The sequence below is a fragment of the Electrophorus electricus genome, chromosome 23 (assembly GCF_013358815.1).
Source record: "Electrophorus electricus isolate fEleEle1 chromosome 23, fEleEle1.pri, whole genome shotgun sequence".
Taxonomy (NCBI): Eukaryota; Metazoa; Chordata; class Actinopteri; order Gymnotiformes; family Gymnotidae; genus Electrophorus; species Electrophorus electricus.
The window spans coordinates 24,424-46,983 of NC_049557.1; the positions used below are offsets into that span (position 1 = coordinate 24,424).

The following is a 22,560-nucleotide window of genomic DNA, read 5'->3' on the forward strand; positions in this document are numbered from 1 at the left end:
TTTTTTGATTAAGTGACTGTATGATTTATTCTGCAGTAGTATGGAGTAATATTTATGCCAAAACTACAAGGCGCAAATCACGGCCAAAATATGAACATGCGTTTAACCATTTCTTGTGTGTAAATATCCCACTCGTGGGAGTGAATGTGAAACTCGCAGCACAGAAGGAAGAGTTTTGTGCGCATTTATCATAAAGTCGCGCACAAACTGTCTTTTTTCACTCTCAAGTGTTTTTTCTTTCTTTCTGATTTTATAGTTGTCCTCGACAAGTACATTTCTTTGGGCTCCCTTTGAGTAGTGGGCGTTTCGAAAACTTGCTTGGTATATGGAAAGGACAGTGCGTGTGTCAAAAGAGAGGTGACCCTAACCCTAACCCTAGAGTAGGTGAAACCACGGGTAAATTCCTTATATGATTTCTATAAGCAACCCCTTTGACGTCATCCTTGGAGAAGGACCATCCATCATACCAAAGCAACTTTTTACAAGGACATATTTAATGCTGTATTTTATGTTTAAGCATGAACCTTTTAGGAGACTGTCCTGCAAACATTATTGTACCAATTCATTTATATTTATATCAACGCATCATATTAACTGTATTAAGTAGCATGCTACTAGTTAGCCAGCCAAGCTGGTCCCCCCTCGACTGTATTAGCTAGCATTCAGACTGAGAAATAGAGTGAGATCAATAAAGTTAAAAATTATAACTGCATTGATATACTGTATGAAGTTATATTCCACATGTTAATTAAAGGCAATGAAAATGTGTCATTCGGAACTTACTTTTTCGTGCTAAAGGTGAATGTAAGATTTTGCCGAGATGTTCGAATTTGGCAACCCTTTTTTGTCTCATTGTGTAACTGACAGCATTTGTTGGACAATAGAAGTAACCTTTTGGTGTACACGCATCACAGTTTGACATACCCACCTTTTGTCGTGCCCTCACAGCCAGTCTGCAGAGACCTATACCTGCCTTTTTATGCAAGTTTTGACATGGTGGTGGTTTTGACAGCTTTGGGGTGGGGGCTGAGGGGTGGTGTTGACGTATATGGGAGCGGGCTCACTGGCTGTTTCTGTCAGCACATGCTATTGGCAGATGGCTCCTGGTTTTGTCACTGACAATACACTACGAAAACCCTTCTAGAGAAGATGACAGACAACGAGGAACATAGACAGATGAGTTAGATAGGTTAAAATCAAAAGTGGATCTAATTTATAATAATAATTTAATAGTCAAGCTTAACACTTTTTAATAAGCGCACATCACCAATGTCATAGATTTTTGTACTGAAGCTTTAAGTGGTTATATAATTGATTAGTTTTAAATAAAAAGTACACATACAGACACATAAAGATAGAGAGACAGACAGAAGGCTAAGAACAACAAAAAAGTAGTCTAGGATTTCAAACCAAGATTTAAGATACTTTAGTTTTTTATTCTAAAGGTAATTTTAGTGCTGTGGAATAGTGAGCAAAATGAAGAGCTCATATTTGTCAGAAACAAGGAATATCTTAAGTTATACACAGCTTAAAACATATTTTGTCATATGGTTATTTAGATTGCCACTTAATGGAGTTTCTATGTTTTAATAGATAATTAATTAGCTTTTTTGAATGTTTTAACGTTATTTTTAATTGGCCTTCATGGAAAAATGAATTTCTTGGATTTGAAGTACTATGTAAATATTGTTATAGTTTCAAAACACTCTTCACTCTCAAAGTCCATAAAGTCCTTATATGTAACCTAAGCTGCAAAAACAGCTTAGGCACTGTTTTGTTTTGATGTCACAAGAACAAACTCCACATATCTCCTCCTATTCATCTTACAGCAGTTTAGCTCCACCCACTGTTATCAGGCATGTTACAGCTCTGAGTGCTTTCTGAATGAGGCATAGTACAGGGCAGCCAATCAGAACAGAGCTCATTTAGCTTATATCTGTCTAAAAAGCAGCCTGCTTAATTTTAAGATATAAAGAAGCGTTGTGAAATGGTTGTGTGAAAAAATGAATTATGGCTGTTATTGGAACATAAAGCATTAGAAATAGACATCAAGGAAACTATTCAATAAAAAGAAAATGTAGACTATGGGTACTTTAAGAGAAATTGTGCACTGTAACTAGAATAGTGTACCAAGCCCATATAAAGACTATAAACAGCTATAAAGACTGAACTTTATAACAGATTAGCTTGAAGAGGGAACAGATGTGAACTGTCTGAGGGGTTTGTTTTTAGGACAATAATCACCAAAATATTTCATACTTTATATCAAATAATGAGCTGTGTGAAATTATAATGCTTTTAGAGGCATATAAAAATCACGAGTACTTTATATATACACTTTTATGAACTTGTTAGTAATTAAAGCTCAAAAACATCTTAAAGTATGTAATTTTAAGATAGAACAAGACCAGAAGAAAAAAAACTTCACTTTGATAAGAATTTTGATTTGCAATAAATAACAATTCAGTTACATTTATCCATGTACATACACACACAAAAATGTCATCCTAATAAATAAATCTACCAATAAAACATAGAATAATAACATAGGACATTACCAGGCCAAATCAAGATAACAAAGATATCACACACATTTATAAATGAAAGATGAGAGAGATGTTTGAAATCATGTTGAACTCACAGACGCAGTGTAGAGTAGAGGCTCTGCTGCATGGAACCAAGACCCATGCTGCCCATTTTCCATTACAAGCATCCATGACCACTTGGTCAAGGTGAGTTTCTATTTATGCCCCAGTCACACGTTGCTGCAACTGTTGGATCTTTTTTTTTTTTTTTTTTTTTTAAATAATGTATTGAAAAGATGTTGAACAATAGCATTACCACCACAAACCTGCACCAAAGCAAATCAACATATAGGTTTGCCATGCTTGCTGGTAGTCAACATGGAGCTATTCCAGAACCCAAGACATTGCTGACTGGTACTTGGGTAAAATTTACCACTGGCTGCTGACGTTATGAGGTGCATAACCTTGAAGGATGCCATGTCAGCAGATAGTACAGATGCAAGGTCAGGTTAGATATCCTGTTTAGTTTAGAACCAACACTGCATGCTGGAACTGGCCACCAAACTGGGCACCAATCATATTTAGAGAGGCTACTGGGTGCTGGTGTTGCCGTTCCTTACTGTGCCCCCTGCACTGTGCTCATGCACATAGAAGCTTCCTCTTCAATGGTCTCGAGTTCCTCACTCCTTACTGCCTGTGTGATCAGATTCAGCTCCTCACACAGTGTCTCAAAGCGGTACGCCACGCGGATGTCCGGCACGTTGGTGCGTCGGATGTCGTTGCCGTCCTGGCCCTCTTTCATGTAGTTGGGACCGAGCCAATAACTCTTCATCTGTACACAGAGGAGAATGTCATAATGCATTCAGTGTACATATACTGTATATGCAGGAGCACTTGCTTTATCACTGATAAAATTTTAAGAATGTAATCCAAAAGAGTTCAAGCTATTACACCCTGTATGTTAGTGGCTCCCAATCTCAGTGCTGTGGAATACATGTACTGTATATATTTATGTGTTTTTCATAATGTAGCTAACACACCTAATTCAACTCATCTATTCACCTTATTCACCTAATAGAGTTTAACATCATTCAATTAATTAATCAACAAATTATGAAGCCCTTTGTGAACTGAATAAGTGAATCAACAGTGAAAGGGCAAAAAGAGGGAAACCGCAAGTCATGGCATCCCCAGGACTGGGCAACACCACTGTACATCAAGGTTATAAGTAAATATAGGTGTCCTAATCCTGCAAAAGATCATTCTTATTCAGCCAGGCAGTGGGAGCCATTAACGTACATTGAGGGTACAATCCTGTGTGTCAGAGTCAGCACCTTGTTGGAGAAACCACTCATGAGCACACTGTTTCTGGCCAGCTCACACATATCACATGAGCTCAGCTTCCACACCTGAGCAGCTATACTGTATTCCTCCATTAGGGGTTCCTGAAACACACACACACAAACATACACAAGTCATTTGTCTTTGTCAGTTAAATCCAACTGTGTCTCACAGAAGAGACGCCCTTCAATGAGTTACATTCATAGTATTTTTTGTTGTTGAAAAGTCTCATTAAGAGTCTATATGAACATAGCTATGGTTTGTTGAGAAGACTCTGACCTTTGTGAAGTGGAACTGGAGAGGGTCATCAGTGGATAAGGAGACCATGAGCCCTCTGGACAGGTACTCGGGTAGTGGGTTACGGTGGTAGCTGAGGAACAAGCTGTTGTTGCTGAGGGGAGACATGGCAATGCCGATCTGGGCCAAGTAATACAGGTACTGCAGCACTGGAGCCTGGAGAGGAATCAACAGCCATATTTGAAGTCCAGCATCACTATCTCTGTCATAAATATCAGCCAGGCTGGCTGGCAGGTTAAATGCCAAAGAAATGGAAATATTTATAATGAAAAATATGCAAAAAAAAACCAAACAAACAAAAAAAACCGCCCAGGACACCATGTGTAATGAAACATTGTCAGGTAGAATGACATACAATAACAGCACAAGCAATGTTAACTTCATGAAAACCCTGTCAAAGTCCATCTTTCTGAAGAGAGTGAGTCCGTGAATGACTGGGTGTGTGGGTGAGTCGGTGAGTGAGCGAGTGAGTGAGCGCTGTTTAAATAGACTAAAATAACACACTGGACAAAACATACCTGCTTCTATTGCTATTCCATACCGGCCACAGTTACAATATGTGTAACCATAGAGGAGAAGAGGAGAAACATTTTGCAAATAAAAAGAAAAACAGGTGAGGTTTAGAGAAAACACAAAAGTTCAGGGAAGGTTTGATTCCCGACCTTCCTGAGGAGCAGTCCATGTGAGATGTTCTCTGAGAGCATGAAACCAGACACCAGGTGGTGGATAGGACCTGCCTCGCCACAGTGTGGCCTCAGCACAAACGCATTGAAGTTCCTTCTCCTGTAAGAAGGAAGGCCTGATATTTAAATACTTTTACAGTCCTATATAAGCATAGATGATGATAAAGAGTATTTTTTTCTGAATCCACATTTTTTAAAAATTAGCTTTCTTGAGAAAGCATAACTTTATTGACCCTACATTTTGGCATTTTATGTATAGCATGCATACACAGTATTTTAGAACAGTTGGTAAGGTACATAAGCTGTGAGAGTGACCTACTATATCTGATTTGACTGTGATTCATTTCACACCTTATTGTTGTTTAACTTTATTTATTTAAAGATTTTCAACCACAGCTCACAAACAATACTCATCTTGCTTGGCTTACAGCAGAACTGCACTACATGTGTACTTATGGTGCTGGTGCACCTCTTATGAATCCATGATGGTAGGAGGCTGTGATGTACCAGAGGCATACCTGCGCAGGTCATTGAGCACGGTCATATTGGCATACATGTAGTAGAGATAGTAGGAGTAAGGTGGATTGTCCTCCTCTATCCAGTTGGCAGGGAGAGGACTGTCCAAGTTAAAGATGTGCTGCTCTGGTTTGGACTCATCATCTACACTGTCGAAGCCAACCACCTGATGGATGTAGCACTTTTTAGTCACATAACACTGGCAGGGTGCTTTGAGAAAAGAAAAAAAAATCCCATTGCCCAATGGCCTTTTTATAGGCCAAACTGTTGCAGTATATCTGTGTGATTATTCTAGATTTCTTTGAATACACAGTGTGTGATGAAGTCAGTACATGAGATCAGTGTTAATTTGTGCCTTAAGAGTTGACCTAGAGATGGCTTTGCTACAGAGTGATGCAACACTGAATTAAGTCACTGGCCAGTGCTATCGAAAGCTTTGTGCTGTGTATATTTCTAGATCGGGCAGCACTGAGATGTAGTTGGGAATTGACTGATCACTCCTGTCATACAAAACACATTATTATCAGCTCATTACTCACATGCTGTAGGAAGACATGGAGTTCTGGGTGGCTGCTTGGATTGACAGTGACCTCAAACAGAGGCATGAAGATGTTCTCTAGCATTTCCTGGAAATTGCAGAGCTGTTTCTTGGTGTGGTAGACATCGCTGCACAAGAGACACACCATTTGTCATGTAATTAAGACAGTATTGCTATGAAAACAATTTAAAAATGGACTAAAGTGGAGTAAAGTTGGAGTAAATCACAGCCAAAATGGTGCTATAGCACCAAATTTACAGAAATATTGTTTAATTTGAATAATCTCTTAACTAGTACTAAAATGTAATGCGATGTGATACAGACATGTGACGTGAAGGCAGACATTGGCACTCACAACAGCCGAGGGACCTGGACGAGCCAGCGGACATTGTCTGAGTAGACCTGGTGTCTGACAGCCCACTGGGCCAGTTTGTCCCACTCATCTCTGGAGCGGCCATATATGGAAAGACGCAGCTCAACGTTTTGATATTTACTTTCCTCGAGGTCTGCCATAACCTCCTGAAATGCATTGAAGCATCATGGTCAGCAGGGGGCGAGGTGTCAATTGGTCAGTATAGATAAGTAAATATGTAAATTAAGAGCAATATTCTGCTTTTTAACCTCATAGTTGCTGTTTCATTTCATATGCAATGTGCAGGAGTACAGAACCAAAACAGCAAAAATTGTCACTGTCCAGTTCCTCATGCAATGCAATGCAATTCCTCACGCAATGCAACTGCAGATGATACCTTGATAATGTGGGCAAAATATTTCCCTTCAATATGGTTGTCTGTTTTGATAAAGATCTCTCGGAGAATGGACTCGCCAATGGGGTTGTATTTGGCGTTGAATTTGTCAAAGCGATGGAACGTGTTCCGATCCTGGCCAGAGGGATGGGATCCAAACATTTGCAATTAGACATGTCTGCTCATCATTTCTATTTCCTGTTCATTTGGGCTTTGTCATTTCTACTCATGAGTTTTTATATGTACATATATGGCATTTAGCTGACCCTTTTATCTAAAGCAACTTACAATTATGAGTACAACTTCAGCAAATGAGGGTTAAGGGCCTTGCGCAGGGTCCCAACTTGGCAGTGGTGAGACATGAACTGATTACTAGTCAAGTATTATATATATATATATATATATATATATATATATATATATATATATATATATATATATATATATATATATATATATATCCCCCAATCAATAACTAACATTAACAAAGGGCAACCTTAGTGCTTCCTTACTGCATGCATGTCCAGTGTGTCCACGCTGAGGTCAAAAGCTGTGAGGTTCATGCTCTCAAAGACCTCCATAAGTGTCTGTTCACGTCCTTTCTCCACATGGACAATCTCTTTAGGGGACTTCTTCATGGCCCTCTTAATGAAGCGGAGCAGGTGCTTCTGATTCATGCAAGATGAGGCATGGATATGTGTATCCACCTGAGGCGTGGGAGAAAGAACAGAGACAGTAAAGTGAACATCTTAAAGATGGGAGCCTTTAGTCAAAGATGATTCAATGTAGAGTAGACATGTTAAAACTGAATAATGTGGGAATGCCAATAGTGTAACTACACTGTATAAATATTAGTATATAATAATAATAATGACACCAATAATAACACCATAGTTCTTACATACATATTAGGTAATAATAATAATAATAATAATAATAATAATTAAAAACAATCTTTTTATATTATTATTATTATTATTATGATTACCTAATATGTATGTAAGAACTATGGAAGAATTATTTTACATATGTAGACTGGTGTTGCATGTATTAGAAGGTATAAAAGTTCACCTTGCGTATGTTGTAGAAGTCACGGTGAGGAACCTTCCTCTGTGCTGCCAACTCTTTCATCTCATTTAAGAGGATGTGCATCTGAAACTTTGAGCTCAGGTACTGGAGTCGACGATAACAGAAAGATTTCCTGTTGACAAATCCCTTGGTCAGGAATCAAAGACTATTCAGGAACAGCAAATGGTCCTGGCTGAGATATCATTGAAATAAATTCCAAATGTCTGGGTTATAGGACCTCCTTATTCTTGAACACTTAAAAGCACTAGACATTTTCCTGTAATGTTTACAGCGCTTTCTGCACTTAATTATCAAAGCAACATCAGTGTAACTTCAGGTGTAAAATACGACTATGCATATTCACTTAAGCCTGGGTGTGTCTTACACTGGCCCATTAATGATGAGAGCCATCATGACATTCATGTCAGCGATATACTCCTGCAGGTCTGGGTAGGGTAGATCTAGCTCCGTGGCCCTGAAGAAAACAATGATAAGAAGTTTTAAAAGTAGGAAAGCACTAGACTTTTCACAGTACCTAAGAGTAGTTAGGTAATGACACAATTCAGGAAATATATCATAAGGATCAGAACAAAATAAATATTTAAATATTGAATGTGCATCATGTTTCTAATGAAGTGAAAGTAAGTGAAGGCAGAAGGAAGGAGTTCTCACTTCTCTATTTTGCTTTTGTGAGTATACACATGTATGACGCCATCCAGCATTTTGAGGCTGTAGCCCATATCCGGGGGCAAACTTGTAGGATCTAGACCCTCGTAGGGGTGGGTCTTAGATACAGGGGGGTGAAATGGGGCATCTGGGGGGAAAATGTCCAAAGAACGAAACAGCAGTTTAGTTTTTAATTTGAAGTGTGTTTCTTTCTTACCTTTTTTTTGTCACTCAGTAATCCATCCACAAAATACACAAAAGATGTTCGGCCCTTGTCATCATCATCAGAACAGCAAACGAGTTCACTCACCTGCAGTTACGGAGGCCTCGGGCAGGTCCTCATACACGTCCAGGTCCAGAGGCTTGTCTCCAAGCTCATGCAGGAAGCGCAACGTAGTCGTGCAGAAACTCTGGTCGGAGAGGGTCATATACTTCTCTCTGATGAACAGAGCCTTCACCACACACTTAGCAGCATCCAGCAGGTCTGTGAAGGGGACCTAGAGAATAGAAGAGAATTGAGATGAAGTCAAATCATTGAAACAGTTACAGTATTATAAATGAACTTAACTCAGAAGCTTAATTAAATCTGCAATAAATCTGGGTTAGGAACAGGGTTGGAATGTTGCTATTTGGCTACAGTAATGTTTTGCCATTTAAGCAAAACAACCATACTCTCAGCATCTGCTGCTGTTTTTTTTTTATCATTCAAAATACAAAAAAACAAGCTTTTCCTCTGGTTCTATCTCACTCACTCCACATTTCTCATCTCCAGAGATGGTGACTCGCTGGTACTCCCTCTCCGGTATTAATTCTCGCTCTGGGTACAGGTCGCCAGGCACTTGGTTCTGCTCCTTCAGGCGCCTGGACACAGATAAGCGGGGAAAGACGAGGATCCTCAACAGATTTCAGCAAACCTCAAAGTGTTCCAAGCTAATCACATGGAAACAGCTAACTCACTCCAGATCTGAGGCGCTGTCTGTCTTCATAAATTCTTGCTTGGCTCTCAGGAGAATCTCAGGCTCATACCTGTGTGACGACAGGGAATTGCTTATCTGTGACTGGTTAAGAGCGACCATGTAAAAGGGCAGGAGGGTTGGTCTTACTTGATGTCCTGGCTTATCTGCCGCTGGAGCCGGTGACGCCTCTCTTCCAGCTGTTCGATGGGGCTGTCTTCTGGAAACTCATAGGGAGCACTTCGCATTTCGCTTTCCGCCAGGCTGCGCGAGAACAGCTCCTACACACACATACACACAAATTAAGAGAAGTAAACGCACTAAAATATTCACACATTATACAAACAAAAACACATTAAGAATGATACATTATTATGCAAGATAAGACAAGCCAGAAAATGCAAGGTTATGTCACCCACCTCAGCAATTTCTTTGTATTTGCCATCCATGGAAGTCCGCAGGTCAACAGGTCCGTGCTTGGCTACTGGGATACCAGGCAAGGAATACTGGGAAGTTAGGAGATGATGGCCACCACGCACATCTAACACACACAGAGAGAGAGAGAGAGAGAGAGAGAGAGAGAGAGAGAGAGAGAGAGAGATTGTGGTAAAGATAGGGAATGAAAGGGGAGCAAGGGTGAGAGTGACAGAAAGCTAATCCTTTGAGCCATTAAAGTAATGATTAATACTGTGTGTGTGTGTGTGTGTGTGTGTGAGAGAGAGAGAGAGAGAGAAAGAGAGAGAGAGAGAGAGAGAGAGAGAGAGAGAGAGAGAGGTTTACATGTGATGGCAACACCCATGGACAATGTGGAAAAGACTGCTTTTTCATTTTAGTAATCATTACTATTGTCCCCAACAAGAAGAGGCAAAAGAGGAGAAGAATGGGTTAAACACTGTAGACTAGCCAACAGGTGTTGTGTCTCAAGCACAATGAGAACATTTGGGTGGAAGACCATTATTGTGTGTGTGTATGTTCTCACTACTTTATTTTTGGAAATACTTTCACTAGATTAAGTGTGAACTATTTCTCACCCCTCTGACCTGTGGTATGGCTTCCACTGCCCCTCCTTGTGATATCAGCCTTTCTACACTGTCATAATGAATTAAATATTCACGACACAGATGAATATTTAAGCAGCTCTTGTGCCACAGAGACACAGGAGCTGCTGTCCACCAATTAACACACACATGTCCAGATCTGGAATTATTCTGGACAACCAGATGGCAGATTGAAGGCAGCCAACAAAATAAAGCCAGCTCAGCTGCAGAGACAAATCATTAAAACTCAAAATGATATTCCTCAAAAATCTTCTTTATCAGATATTTAAATATATTATTCATATAATTTGCAAAGTTTAGAGTGATGGACAACATAATCCTGTATTGTTTTTTTGTATTCTATCATTAATATACCACTGCATAATACTTTTCTATAAATTTCTATTCTGGTTATGTACTAACCAATAACGACTGAAATGTATCAAAGCACTTCCATGTCATGCTTTTAACTCTCTTCTAAAGATGCACACCTGCAATAATACTGAAGGCATAATATTGTAGCTGTTTATATTCAGTGTAGCTTTGAACATCCCCTCTTGCTTGGTGGCTATTCAGTACCTCAATTCCTAATTCGTGTGTGTGTTAAACTGCTGTTATATCGGCCAGATTAAAGAAAAATGGTGCGAATGAGAATCATCCAGACCCACTGCTTGACGATCAGCCAAAGGAAACATCAGAACACAGTCAGAAAGTGGATCCTTTCCGCGCTGCACATAATGTCGCGTGCAATTTAGTAACACCTTCTCAGTCACACCTTCTCTTTTGTTCAGCACAGGTGTCTGTTAAATCTGTCGTTTGCCACCAGGCCTCGGTTTACCTCGCAATATGAAGTCACTCGCCGTCTGAAAGCCGAACACTGCCCCGATCATGTGGACCTAAACAGTAATTACTCTCGCTGAGCAAGGAGTATGCTCATTCACAACATACTTTACAACACAACAGCATACTATCAAAATACATTTATGCACAGAAGAATTAGCATTCATTAACTACTGATGCAGTACAATTTACTGTTTAACTTTACAGTCTGATGTGCATTAAAAGTAGTGGTGTAGCAATATGCACATAACTGTGAAGGCGGAACCTGAGCCAAAGTAATACTAAATGATATTCAGAAAAGCACAGTAAATGGACTTCTTATAGACTGGCTGTTCACTGCTAATGTTTTCACTCAGTCGTTTAATTGAACGGGTAATAACAGGACCTTGAGGAGACCAGTTATCTGCTTAAGCACGTGGGTGGATGCTATAGGGCAGATGGAGAGGATAATTATGACAGTGGCAGTTCATTAACAGACTACACGAGGAGAAAGAAGCACAGCAGGTGAGGAAACTCACTCTCTGTCTCTGCCTGTTCTTTCCATCACTTTCTTCCTCTTCTCTCAGCTATGTGTTAGCATTATACCCATAATGTACTTCCACATATTATATCATTTGCACATTTTTAGTGGGACATGGCAAGAACAAGAAAGTACAAAAATGCTCGTGTGCGCCTATGAGTTTTGAGCCCAGTCTGGCTGCAGTGGAGGACACAGACACATGATCTAATCTCTTAATGGCTGCTATATTTGGTGCTGCAGCTTCTGTGGTTATACAACACCCATCTCCTTCTCGCACACCATCACCAAACAAATGGCAGGAAAAAACAACAACAGCAACACACGTTTCACTCACTCTGGCTGGCCTGCCGTGGACTGTAAACATTAAAACAAGCATCTCAAGGAATAGTACTGTAATTCAGCCTCTGAATTCTAATGTTGACTGTTTTAGATGCAAACTGGTCACCTGTTATGCTGTTTGATGTGAAAAAGCAGTTTTGGCCTCATGCTTTTAAACAGCTCATGAATGGACAAGTAGTGCACTTTCCACGACTAATAGTGCACCTTTACTGACACTATGACATCATTGCAAAGCTCAGAGATAAAATGATCCAACTGACTATATACATAGCAAAAACCAAACAAAGCATTTTAGGCTATAGTATAATCCTCCCTGACATCCACTGATTCATAAAAGCTCTTAAGCCTATTTTATAATCTTCAACTATGCCTCAGGCTGTCAGACCAGTTATCACAATTATCTTATAAACATAAATAATAGGAAAGGTTTGCAGGCAGCTGTGACAGGTCTTGGATCAGTGCACAGTTCGCATCACCTCACAGTTCCCTGCTTCTGATGATTTCTTCAGGTCGCTTAGCAAAATTGTCAATGGTGAGCACTTTGAGTTCGTGTCATGGTGTTAAGGAGACTATTCAGACTGCTCAGAACAGGGACCAGTAAACAAATCAATTCACTATCTTTCTGCATAACTGAACTATTGAACTGAAGTTTATTGTTCAGCTGGTATTAGAAAGGAAAAGCTCAAAGGTTAGAATCATTACTTTTCATAGTAATGTGGGTCACTTCAGGGTAGTGAAGAGAGTTCTGGGTTTATGCTCTTTGTCTCACAGTGGACAGGACAAAACATAACTACTGTAATCATAATCAGCAAGGCACCAGGTTAAAAAAAACAATAAAAACAGCAAACTCAACTATGTAGGGATGGTGAAAGCCCATCACAAACCTCAGAGACATCAAACACAGCTCCTGGTCATGAGACTTCTAATTAGCATATCTGCAAAGATCTCAGTTGTGAATATATATTTTAGGGTATCAGAGGATACAGAAGGGAACTGGGAGCTGTTGAAATCAAACAGGAGACTGGGGAAACAGAGTCAAGCCCCAGGTCTTTAGCTCAAAAAAGAAGTTGCCATCACAGATCAGATTATGCCTTGTCTAGACTTAGGCTTCATACTGTAAGATCTGTTATAACAAGCCATAGTAAGATTATTCTGATGAGGGTAATACATCACTGATACAGAATTTTCACTGAATCAGTACAGCCTCTTTGTAGCACTGTGGTGTTTGTTAGATTCTGCATTTTTCCCTGTTCTATTCACATTCAGACAGGATGGCTTCTCCACTATAAATCCAACATTTGGAAAGAAAAGACATTATCTTGCATCTGATGAATCAATACAAATTCTCTAGACCACCTTGGGCCCAATTTTTCAATAACGCCTCCAATTAGAACTGTATATCAAGTCATATTACATATTGCACTTGTTAGATAATATTACAGGATATCCTGTCTCTGCAGTTCTCTCTGTTGGCCAACTGTACTTACAAATCAACAATTTATCTCCATTAATCAACGATTTGCTGTGATTTACCACAAAGTTCCCGAGAATCTGCATTGTTACAGAATCTGCATTGGTTACAGTCATTTTAATACATTTTGCATTATTGCATTCTGCAATACATTGGAAAAAAGTGTTTATACAAAAGTGTTTATTATAAGACCAACCACCATAGATGCTCCTTGTCTCTGTTGCTTCCGCAATGTTCAGCTTTGCATTGGGGATACAGGCAGCTTGAATTGACTGTGCAGGCTAGTTTAATTTGAATAGGTTTTTCTTTCACATTCATGCAATGAGGAAACACTTACACCACTGCTGTTTCTATATAATACAATTTTTTGGGAACATTTTGGGAGGATTAAACATAAGATGAAAAGTGCTTAAAATCAGACTGCCAAGCCTCCTTGTGTTATATTTTATGTCTCTAAACATGACACCATCTATCCGTGATGGTGAGTGTCACTGAAGGAGAGGGTATTGTGACAGAGACCGTCACTCAGAAAGGCCAATGTATGTTCTGATTACTGGGCCATAGAGCTGGCTCTTTGATCTGGTGGTCAGAGAACATGTGTACTTCCGGGTTAGACAGCAGGGCGTGGTTGCTGTCCTCAGCCTTTATCACAATTGTGTCAGAAATGAGTTCACTGGGAGCATTTATGATTAAAGAAAGCACCTGTGATTTCAGTGTGAACCCCTGGTGACCTGCATGAAAGTGGATGTGTGAGAGATATATAGAATGTATGAAGCTCAAGTGTTGCTAGCTGAAGAAGAGGGCAATGTTTCAGAGACAATTACCCCCAGAAGAAGAGGGTAGTGTGTGCTCTGGTTGTTGAGTCAGAGAGCTGGCTCTTTGGTATGGTGATCAGAACACACATTTACCACCTGGAAATCCCATGGTTTGATAGCAGGGTGTGATTGCTACTCTATTCTTATCTAAAATACACAAACACACACAAATGCATGAAAGGTATTCTCTTCCTGAACTCTCTGCCTTATCAAAATCCTCTGTTACGCTATTCCAGTGCTGCCAGTGTAACTCTACCCTCCTCACCTTCACAGAAACAGAAAATCAATCAATAAACATCAGTACGAAATAGATTCTTTCCACTCACTCACTCACTCACTCACTCACTCACTCACTCACTCACTCACTCACTCACTCACTCACTCACTCACTCACTCACTCACTCACTCTCTCACTCTCTCTGTCTCTCTCACTCACACACACACACTAAAAACAATATATCTTCCAGATAAAAAGCATGAGCTGACAGCATCCAAGCTGTTGGCTTAAAGATAAATAACAGGGGAGAGCAAAGTGATATGTAAAAAAAAAAAAAGGAGGGAAGAGAGGAGCAGAGAGAGTGCTGAGCAGGAGTCCCCTCTAGGCACATATGACCTGGCTGAGGAGACATGGAAGAGATGGACTCTGCAAACCAGCTTGGGTTTTCGGCTGTTTCTCTTTTTTCACACAACATGAGAAAGTGTGTGCGTGTGTGTGTGTGTGTGTGTGTGTGTGTGTGTGAGAGAGAGAGAGCGAGAGAGAGAGAGAGAGAGAGAGAGAGAGAGAGAGAGAGAGTGAGAAAATGAGAGATGCAACCACACCACACAAGCATTCTGAAACAACATAGATCTACAACAAAATACTTAAGTTCATTTGCTCACACACAGGCTTGCCATTGGATCTGTCCCTCATAGATACATACATACAGTAAACACAGCTGATGGGGTCGATGTATCCACTCCCCCCTCTCCTCTTCCTGGTTCCTGCCAGTGCCCTCATCCAGCTTCTGTCGTTCCCCTTCACATTTAAATACCTCTGACACACAGCCGGACTATACCACTTCAGAGCACAAGCAGGGGAGAGTTTAACAGCATCCGTGGTGGATCTTTAGTGAGCATATCCTCGTTTTAGTGTTTTAGTTGCCCTATATCTTCAAACTCTATGATGCACTCTGATAATTGTGTTGCATATGATGGTTTGTGTTTTGATACATATACACATGCTTGTACACATAACATGCATGCAGAGAGACAGAGAGAGAGAGAGAGAGAGAGAGAGAGAGAGAGAGAGAGAGAGAGATGCAGCCACACCACACAAGCGTTCTGAAACCAAATATCTACAACAAAATACTTAATTTCATTTGCTCACTCACACAGGCTTGCCATTGGATCTGTCCCTCATAGATACATACATACAGTAAACACAGCTGATGGGGTCGATGTATCCACTCCCCCCTCTCCTCTTCCTGGTTCCTGCCAGTGCCCTCATCCAGCTTCTGTCATTTCCCTTTTTGTTTAAATATCTCTGATACCCAGCTGGACCGTACCACTTCACTGCTGAGGGTAGGGGAGAGTTTAACAGCATCCCTTGTGCATTTTTGGTTAGAAATGCCCTCTGTTAGTTTTTCAGTCCCCCTCTATTTTCTATGATGCATTCTGATGACTGTGCTAATGCTGAAAAAGAGACTTCCCAGCATGCAGAAGACAGTTCAATAATATTTGCTTGTCAACAAACAAGCATTGTACACCGGCATGACTAATTTCTATGACCCCCCCCCCCCCCCCCCCCCCCCCCCCCCCGCTGATATAAAGCACTGAATCTCTTGCAGGCATTATACACTTTTTTTGTGGATGTCGCCGAAATAAATCTGTTGTCATCAAAGTGTTTACATATAAAAATGTTTTAATAATGTGGTATTTTGCATCCACGCTGATTAAAACATATGTATAGATTAATATATATTTTAATGGTTACACGCCAGACCACTTTCCCTGTTTTTCAGCAATTCAGACTCTTTCCCACTGCTATGCATTATTGCAGTCTACATCAATTATTCACACGTTTGCAGATTTTACACTTCTTCATCATTTTTTTGTGTAAATATCACCATGGTTACATAAAAGACTAATTGGTCCTGGCGACAGCACTGTGTGAACAAAGCCTGGCTGCTCTGCAGAGATTCCACAGTGGCCTACTGAGTACCTACAGGAGCTCTTGTATCATTGTGTAACATTGATATTACTGTCACATAAAATATACACTGCAATACCATAATATAACATTTATATACATAAAAAACATCTATAAAACTAGCATTTTTCATCATTATAACTGATGATATGCAGTACTGAACATAAGATAATAAATAATCATGCTTTTCCCTGCTCTTCAAAACAAGATTGAACAAATTAATTAATGGATAAAATGAATAAATAAATGGACACTTATTTTATGCAGTTTCCTCTTTTTATAAGATTAACTGATATGATCACCTCACTTAACTATGTTTAAGTTAACTAAGTTTGGTTCTCCAAAATAAAAGAAAGGCCTTATGAGAAAATCCTTCTGCTTAAAGGAAGGTCTGTAATCACAGTGGAGTATAGGCATCGTCTCCTGCATGTCTCAAAGGGAAACTGTACTAGATACAGGCAACAGGAACAATTTAATCATTCTGAGGTGACTGCCAGCACATCTCTAGAAAGCAAACACTTTTATCTAACCTGTGATTGAGAGCTAGCCCCAAGGAATATAGTGCTTGAGTAACAACTGCTGAACGCTGAACTGAGACCCCTAAGATGGAGAAAGGGTTGCAGCACCAACATTGTTATTATTGTGGTAGAGTGAGAGTTTATAGGTAAATCATTTTATCACTAATTTCAGCAAACTGAACACTGGGTTTATTAACAAGGCTACTATACTTAGAACTGTGACCTTGCATACTATTTAAACAAATAAATAAGTATAGAAAGATTTTGCTGAGAACTTTCATAATGAGCTACTGATCAATAAACCTTCCAGCACTAAAATAAGGAAAAGGTTCATAATCTGATCAAGAGGAATGACAGGTCTTCATTTGGTTCTTACCTCTTGTATGTAATCCAGGACTTTCTTTTGAACAGAAATATATGGACTGGTAGATGCTGTGATGAGAGCAGAGTGTGAAGTCGAAAATAATATGAAAGCTGTTGGTAGTTTGTGAAAGAGCCGTTTAAAACTTCCATCTCTCCTAGAACCAATAGGGCAGGAAGTGACTCTCACAGGGGTCAAAATCCAAAGGTTACCAATGAATATAGAGCCACTGAGTTCTGGTGTATGGAGGCTGGGAGACATTGCGAAGAAGCTAGATGGAGAGGTTCTCCACCATGATGCTCAGTGCACTAATGGCAACTTCTGGGTTCAGCAGAAAGTGAAAAGTAGAAGAGAGCAGGTCTGAGAAGGTGTCATTATAGCAGTGTGTGGTGTACAAGACCAGACACCAACGCAGAGTTGAAGGCATCTATTTGAATACCATACATTTTCTGTGTCTTGGCAAAGCCTTTAACATTCACAAAAGCCCTTCTAAATAATTATTTATATGTGGTGCCTCCGATACCTATAACAATTTTGTTTATATTTTATATTTTATTTAGCTGTGTAGTGTTCATCAGAAAGTTCTGCCTTCAATTGCATTGAACACTGCCTCCTTTGCCTGTGGCCTAGTGAGAGGAACCATTTTGTCCACCTTATTCCTCAATTCAGTTATTGCAGTCCACTTTGGGTTTTGTCCTTAGACAGTACCGGAGCTATTAAGCTGTCAGGCCAGCCATGTTGTAATCACACAATGGCGAGGAGCCTCCTACGCTCCAATCAGCACAGTGCTGATGACTGTTTGGTGGGTGTTAATTGCCTAAATGCTTCACTAAACAGTTTGCACATAATAATATGTGGTTATAATAACATGCTCTTTTATGAGAGATGTTAAGTACATTTTGTTTCAGTTCTTTTCTGCAAGAAACACATTTAATGCATTTGCCCTCAGTATATTTTCTTTTCTGTAAGATTGGTTTAAAACAGTTTGCTTAGAAACAATCACATAGCCAAAGGTGTCAAATCAGCAGATTTGGTCTTCCACATGTTTCAGATACCACCTGCTCATGCTAATGCCTTAGCTAATCACTCCACTGCAAAGGTGTATCTGATACTTCACACCTAGGGCTGCAGACATCTCATTCACGAACATGAATGCAGCCAGAGGAATATGATTATGCTCTGCCTAGATTAGCGGTGTTAATCCTTTCTTCGTGACTTACCATGGGGACAGAACGGCTGCTGTGTTACTTTTTCATTTCTGAGCACAAACGATGCTGCTGCTGGATTGTGTGAAATCTTAAGATGTAGTTCTACAAGCATATGTTGACATATGGCAAGAAACTGATTTGAATTGACGGCTTTTTTGATGTCTAACTGGTGTAAAGATAACATAGGTTATTTATAAAAAGAGTTCAGGTTGATGTGATTCACTATCATATGGTTTATATTATGTCATTTATCAATTATCAATTGCAATGTGAGCATCCTCATGTGGTAGGTCAGACATGGTATGTTAGCAGTCATATCAGGCATACCTGACCTAACTATTCTGTAACATCAGAAAGAGTCTAAACAAAAACAGTTGTTACTGACTTATTACATTTCTACCAAGATGCTTTCTTTCTTTCTTTCTTTTATAACAATTTAAGTGAGAGTTCTTGTCATTTACAAAATACAAACAGCACCCTTCATTTGCTTGCTTCTTTACGTACTGATGTTATTTTTCTCAGCAGGTGTAGTGTAATGGGCCAAACAACATTTTCATCTCAGCAGAGCAAATATTTCCTTCTAATCAACAGGTCAATCATCTGTCACGTTGAAGTGCACAGATACGGCCTGCTGCAAGTATCACCTTCACACCGTGTCTAAAAAAACAGTCACATGACAGCATAGAAGCTACGCTGGCAGAATTCCCAAACATTATTCCTATCTCTATTTATGTGCAAGCTTCCTTGAGCCATATAAAATATCAAAATATCTATCCAGATATTCATCTTAGACCCCCTCACTCCCCATTGGGTCTTATGGGTCTTACCTGTGCTGGCAGCATACTGCAGACTCCCCCTCTTCCTGAAGGGGGACGTGGGCTTCGGCTTGCTAGACGGCAGCTTGGACGTCATTTTGCCCTGTGTTTAGATGCAGAACGAGGAGATGTTACTGAGCAAGCACAGCTATAGAGGAATGGAAAGAGACAGCGTGACAGAGAGAGAAAGAGAGAGAGAGAGAGAGAGAGAGAGAGAGAGAGAGTGAGTGAGAACAGGAAAGAGACAGGGAGAGGGAGAGGGAGAGAGAGAGAGAGAGAGAGAGAGAGAGTGAGAGTGAGAACAGGAAAGAGACAGGGAGAGAGAGAGAGAGAGAGAGAGAGAGAGAGAGAGAGAGTGAGTGCCCAGACGATTTCAATGCAGTAAGGAGGCAGAGTGGGATGTTCCAGAGTGAGAGAGTCCCCCTATTCCAATATAGATAAGGTGCACTGGCTCCTCCCCTGCCCCCTATCATCCACAAAGGCATGCGTACGCTGCAAGCATGCTGTCACTCCTGTGTTTCCCTGGCAACAGCAGGGCTGGGTCATAGGAACGCCCCTGAATTAAAATACCACAGCTCGTAAGAGTGGGCACACCAGCTCTTTAAGAGCAGGACTGCACTCTCTGCGGTGATGCAGCACTAAGCAGTGAACGTTAGGTGATGCAGGAGGACATTCAGTGGCAATGAACATTCAGTGACGCAGGAGTACATTCAGGACCAGCGAATGCTCCCCTCACTGCAGGTGTGGGAAATGGGCACAGAGCCGAGTGCTCAAATGAGTCAGCCAGCAGGCAGGGCCATAGAAGCAGCCCGGTTCACTGGTCCATGCCACCGGTCAGGACAGATGGCCTCTTAAAGCTGGATGGAGTTTGAAGCTCCGAAGAGCAGCGTGAACCTGCCGAACTGGGGTTGGTTTCGGACACAGACAGAACCTTGGATCTGTGGGTGCAATCTGTGCACTTGGACTCTCAAATTGCATAAACCATGTTGGACTCAGTAAGGCTCCAAATGAAAAATTCTTAAGTCCTTGTTATATAAAATATATTTAGCAGTGATGGATGGTTGTTGTTAGAATGATTAATATTAATACTGGTCACTGGGTCTGTGGCTTGATGGGGTGCTGACCAAAGATATGTAGATGCCAACAGATATAGTACCTATATAGGCATTGTTCTCGCTCATATCTAATTGTATACCCCTTAACACTGAAAGGCTAGCTGTAAAGATAGATAGATAGATAGATAGATAGATAGATAGATAGATAGATAGATAGATAGATAGATAGATAGATAGATAGATAGATAGATAGATAGATAGATAGATAGATAGATAGATAGATAGATAGATAGATAGATAGATAGATAGATAGATAGATAATCCCATTACTGAGATCATGAGTGTCAGCACTGAGACACAGGAACATAAGAGAGAACATGCTTTATCAGGCAATTAAATATAATGTACACTGTGTTATTGGAGACATTATACATCTAAGACATACATCTAAGTCATGCAAAAAAAAGGTTACCAATTAAATTACATTTTGAGAGCAATTAAATTCTTCTTAAATTATTATGTAGGATAAACAAACAAACAAACAAACAAACAAACAAACAAATAAATAAACAAATAATGCAGTCCTGAGATTCTTTAGATCCAGAGCTTCACTCCTCAACGAATTCATTCATGTTAATAGTGTATAAACAGTTGTGTTGTTAAAACTGTAGCTCCCTCTGGTGTTAGAGGCCTTACTGTGTAGTCCATGAACAGATCATCGCCCTCTTTTTCTCATTATCTCTCTGATCAGTTTTCACCAAGGCTATTCAGCCTGAATCATGCATACCCATTCCCTTGGTTGCCAGTTTCTGATTTTTGCTGCATGTGATCTTTGTTACTGGATACGTTTTTATAAAGAGCCTTCTAAAGCAGTCTTGCGACTCTTTTTCCTGATGCTATAATACGATAACATGAATAGATACTATTTAATAAATTAATTTATTTTTAAAAGGGTGTTTCAGTTCACTGACACCAATCAGTCACTGTATGTTTCTGGCCACTTTTTCATGTTGTGTACACAGCTAGAGAGAAGCTGTTATGTTAAACCATTTTCCTGTAAAATAAAATATGAGTGCTCCCTCATTGATCCCATTTTGGAAACTGGTTTCTATTAATGAGTAACGTCAGCAGGAAGTTACGAGACAAAAATGCAGAAGAGCCACGTCCTTAAATTGGGTGGGGCTGAATATGGTCAATAGGGAGCATCAGTGCTGAGTGTAGACTGCCTCACCAGACTTCAGTTCTCAGTTGATTTGAACTTGCCGTCTGGCCCAACCATGGTATCTGCAGCCATCACACACTGACATCCTGCAGAGTACTTGGACATCAGGTCACAGTCTGCTTTACCTGCACGTAGCTGAACAAATAAAGTTATGTTACTCTAGTAGCCATCATTTGCAAGGTGACTTTAAAGACTGCAGAAACCTCTGTCTATTGCAAGCATAGCAGTTTGGAATGCAAACTACAGTCTTAGAAAGTCCTAGACCTTGGCAGTCCTGAAAGGATACGTTCTGGAGCTGAGGTCCATACCAGAGAACCTTAATAAGATTGGCTGGGAACAAGAAACGGATATAATTATAATTATGGATATAAAAATATAATTTATCCCTTATTCTTGACACTGTTCTGAAACTAAGACAAAAGGATATAATTTCTGATTAGGGGAATGGTACAATTATTTGTCTGTATTAGTGGACAGCAGCCGTATTTCTAATGTTTACATGAGAAGTTCAGGCTGAGTATATTTAGAACATGACCTGCCATATTGGTCACATCCTGCGTTTTGGATAGTGTTTCTTCCGTCTTCTGAACATCTGACCTGCAAAAGTCTTTACCACCCACAAACTGCCCTGGTTGTACCACTGCTGTTCCTCAAAGCTATAGAGCTCTGTGAAGGTCTGAGATACTTAGGGTCAGACTTCCTTGTATGTCCTCATTAGGATAAAACAATTTTCACTGACCTATGAAAGTTACCATCATTTATCAAAGGTATTGAGCACAAGGTCTTCCACAATATCATTCATGCAAAACACAATGGCTTTTTACTTCTTTCTTTCACT

General features: G+C 40.0%; 1 protein-coding gene across 3 annotated transcripts; it reads right to left on the bottom strand.

The window, feature by feature from the left end:
- Positions 1 to 1,415: 1,415 nt before the first annotated feature.
- ampd2b (adenosine monophosphate deaminase 2b) lies at positions 1,416 to 19,679 on the bottom strand. 3 transcript variants are annotated; one of them, XM_027007098.2, is made up of 18 exons: positions 19,458 to 19,679; positions 9,753 to 9,874; positions 9,484 to 9,614; positions 9,338 to 9,406; positions 9,133 to 9,241; positions 8,691 to 8,877; positions 8,387 to 8,528; positions 8,100 to 8,189; positions 7,718 to 7,847; positions 7,159 to 7,353; positions 6,650 to 6,781; positions 6,256 to 6,419; positions 5,902 to 6,028; positions 5,365 to 5,528; positions 4,826 to 4,946; positions 4,146 to 4,319; positions 3,860 to 3,970; positions 1,416 to 3,357 (listed from the first exon to the last, which is right to left on the bottom strand). In XM_027007098.2, exons 1-18 carry the CDS (start codon positions 19,540 to 19,542, stop codon positions 3,142 to 3,144), a joined length of 2,469 nt encoding a protein of 822 aa, XP_026862899.2. In that variant the 5' UTR covers positions 19,543 to 19,679; the 3' UTR covers positions 1,416 to 3,141. The 3 variants fall into 3 exon arrangements, with proteins under 3 accessions (XP_026862899.2, XP_026862901.2, XP_026862900.2); XM_027007100.2 differs by lacking the exon at positions 19,458 to 19,679 and adding an exon at positions 15,765 to 15,796; XM_027007099.2 differs by lacking the exon at positions 19,458 to 19,679 and adding an exon at positions 15,276 to 15,379.
- Positions 19,680 to 22,560: the final 2,881 nt, after the last annotated feature.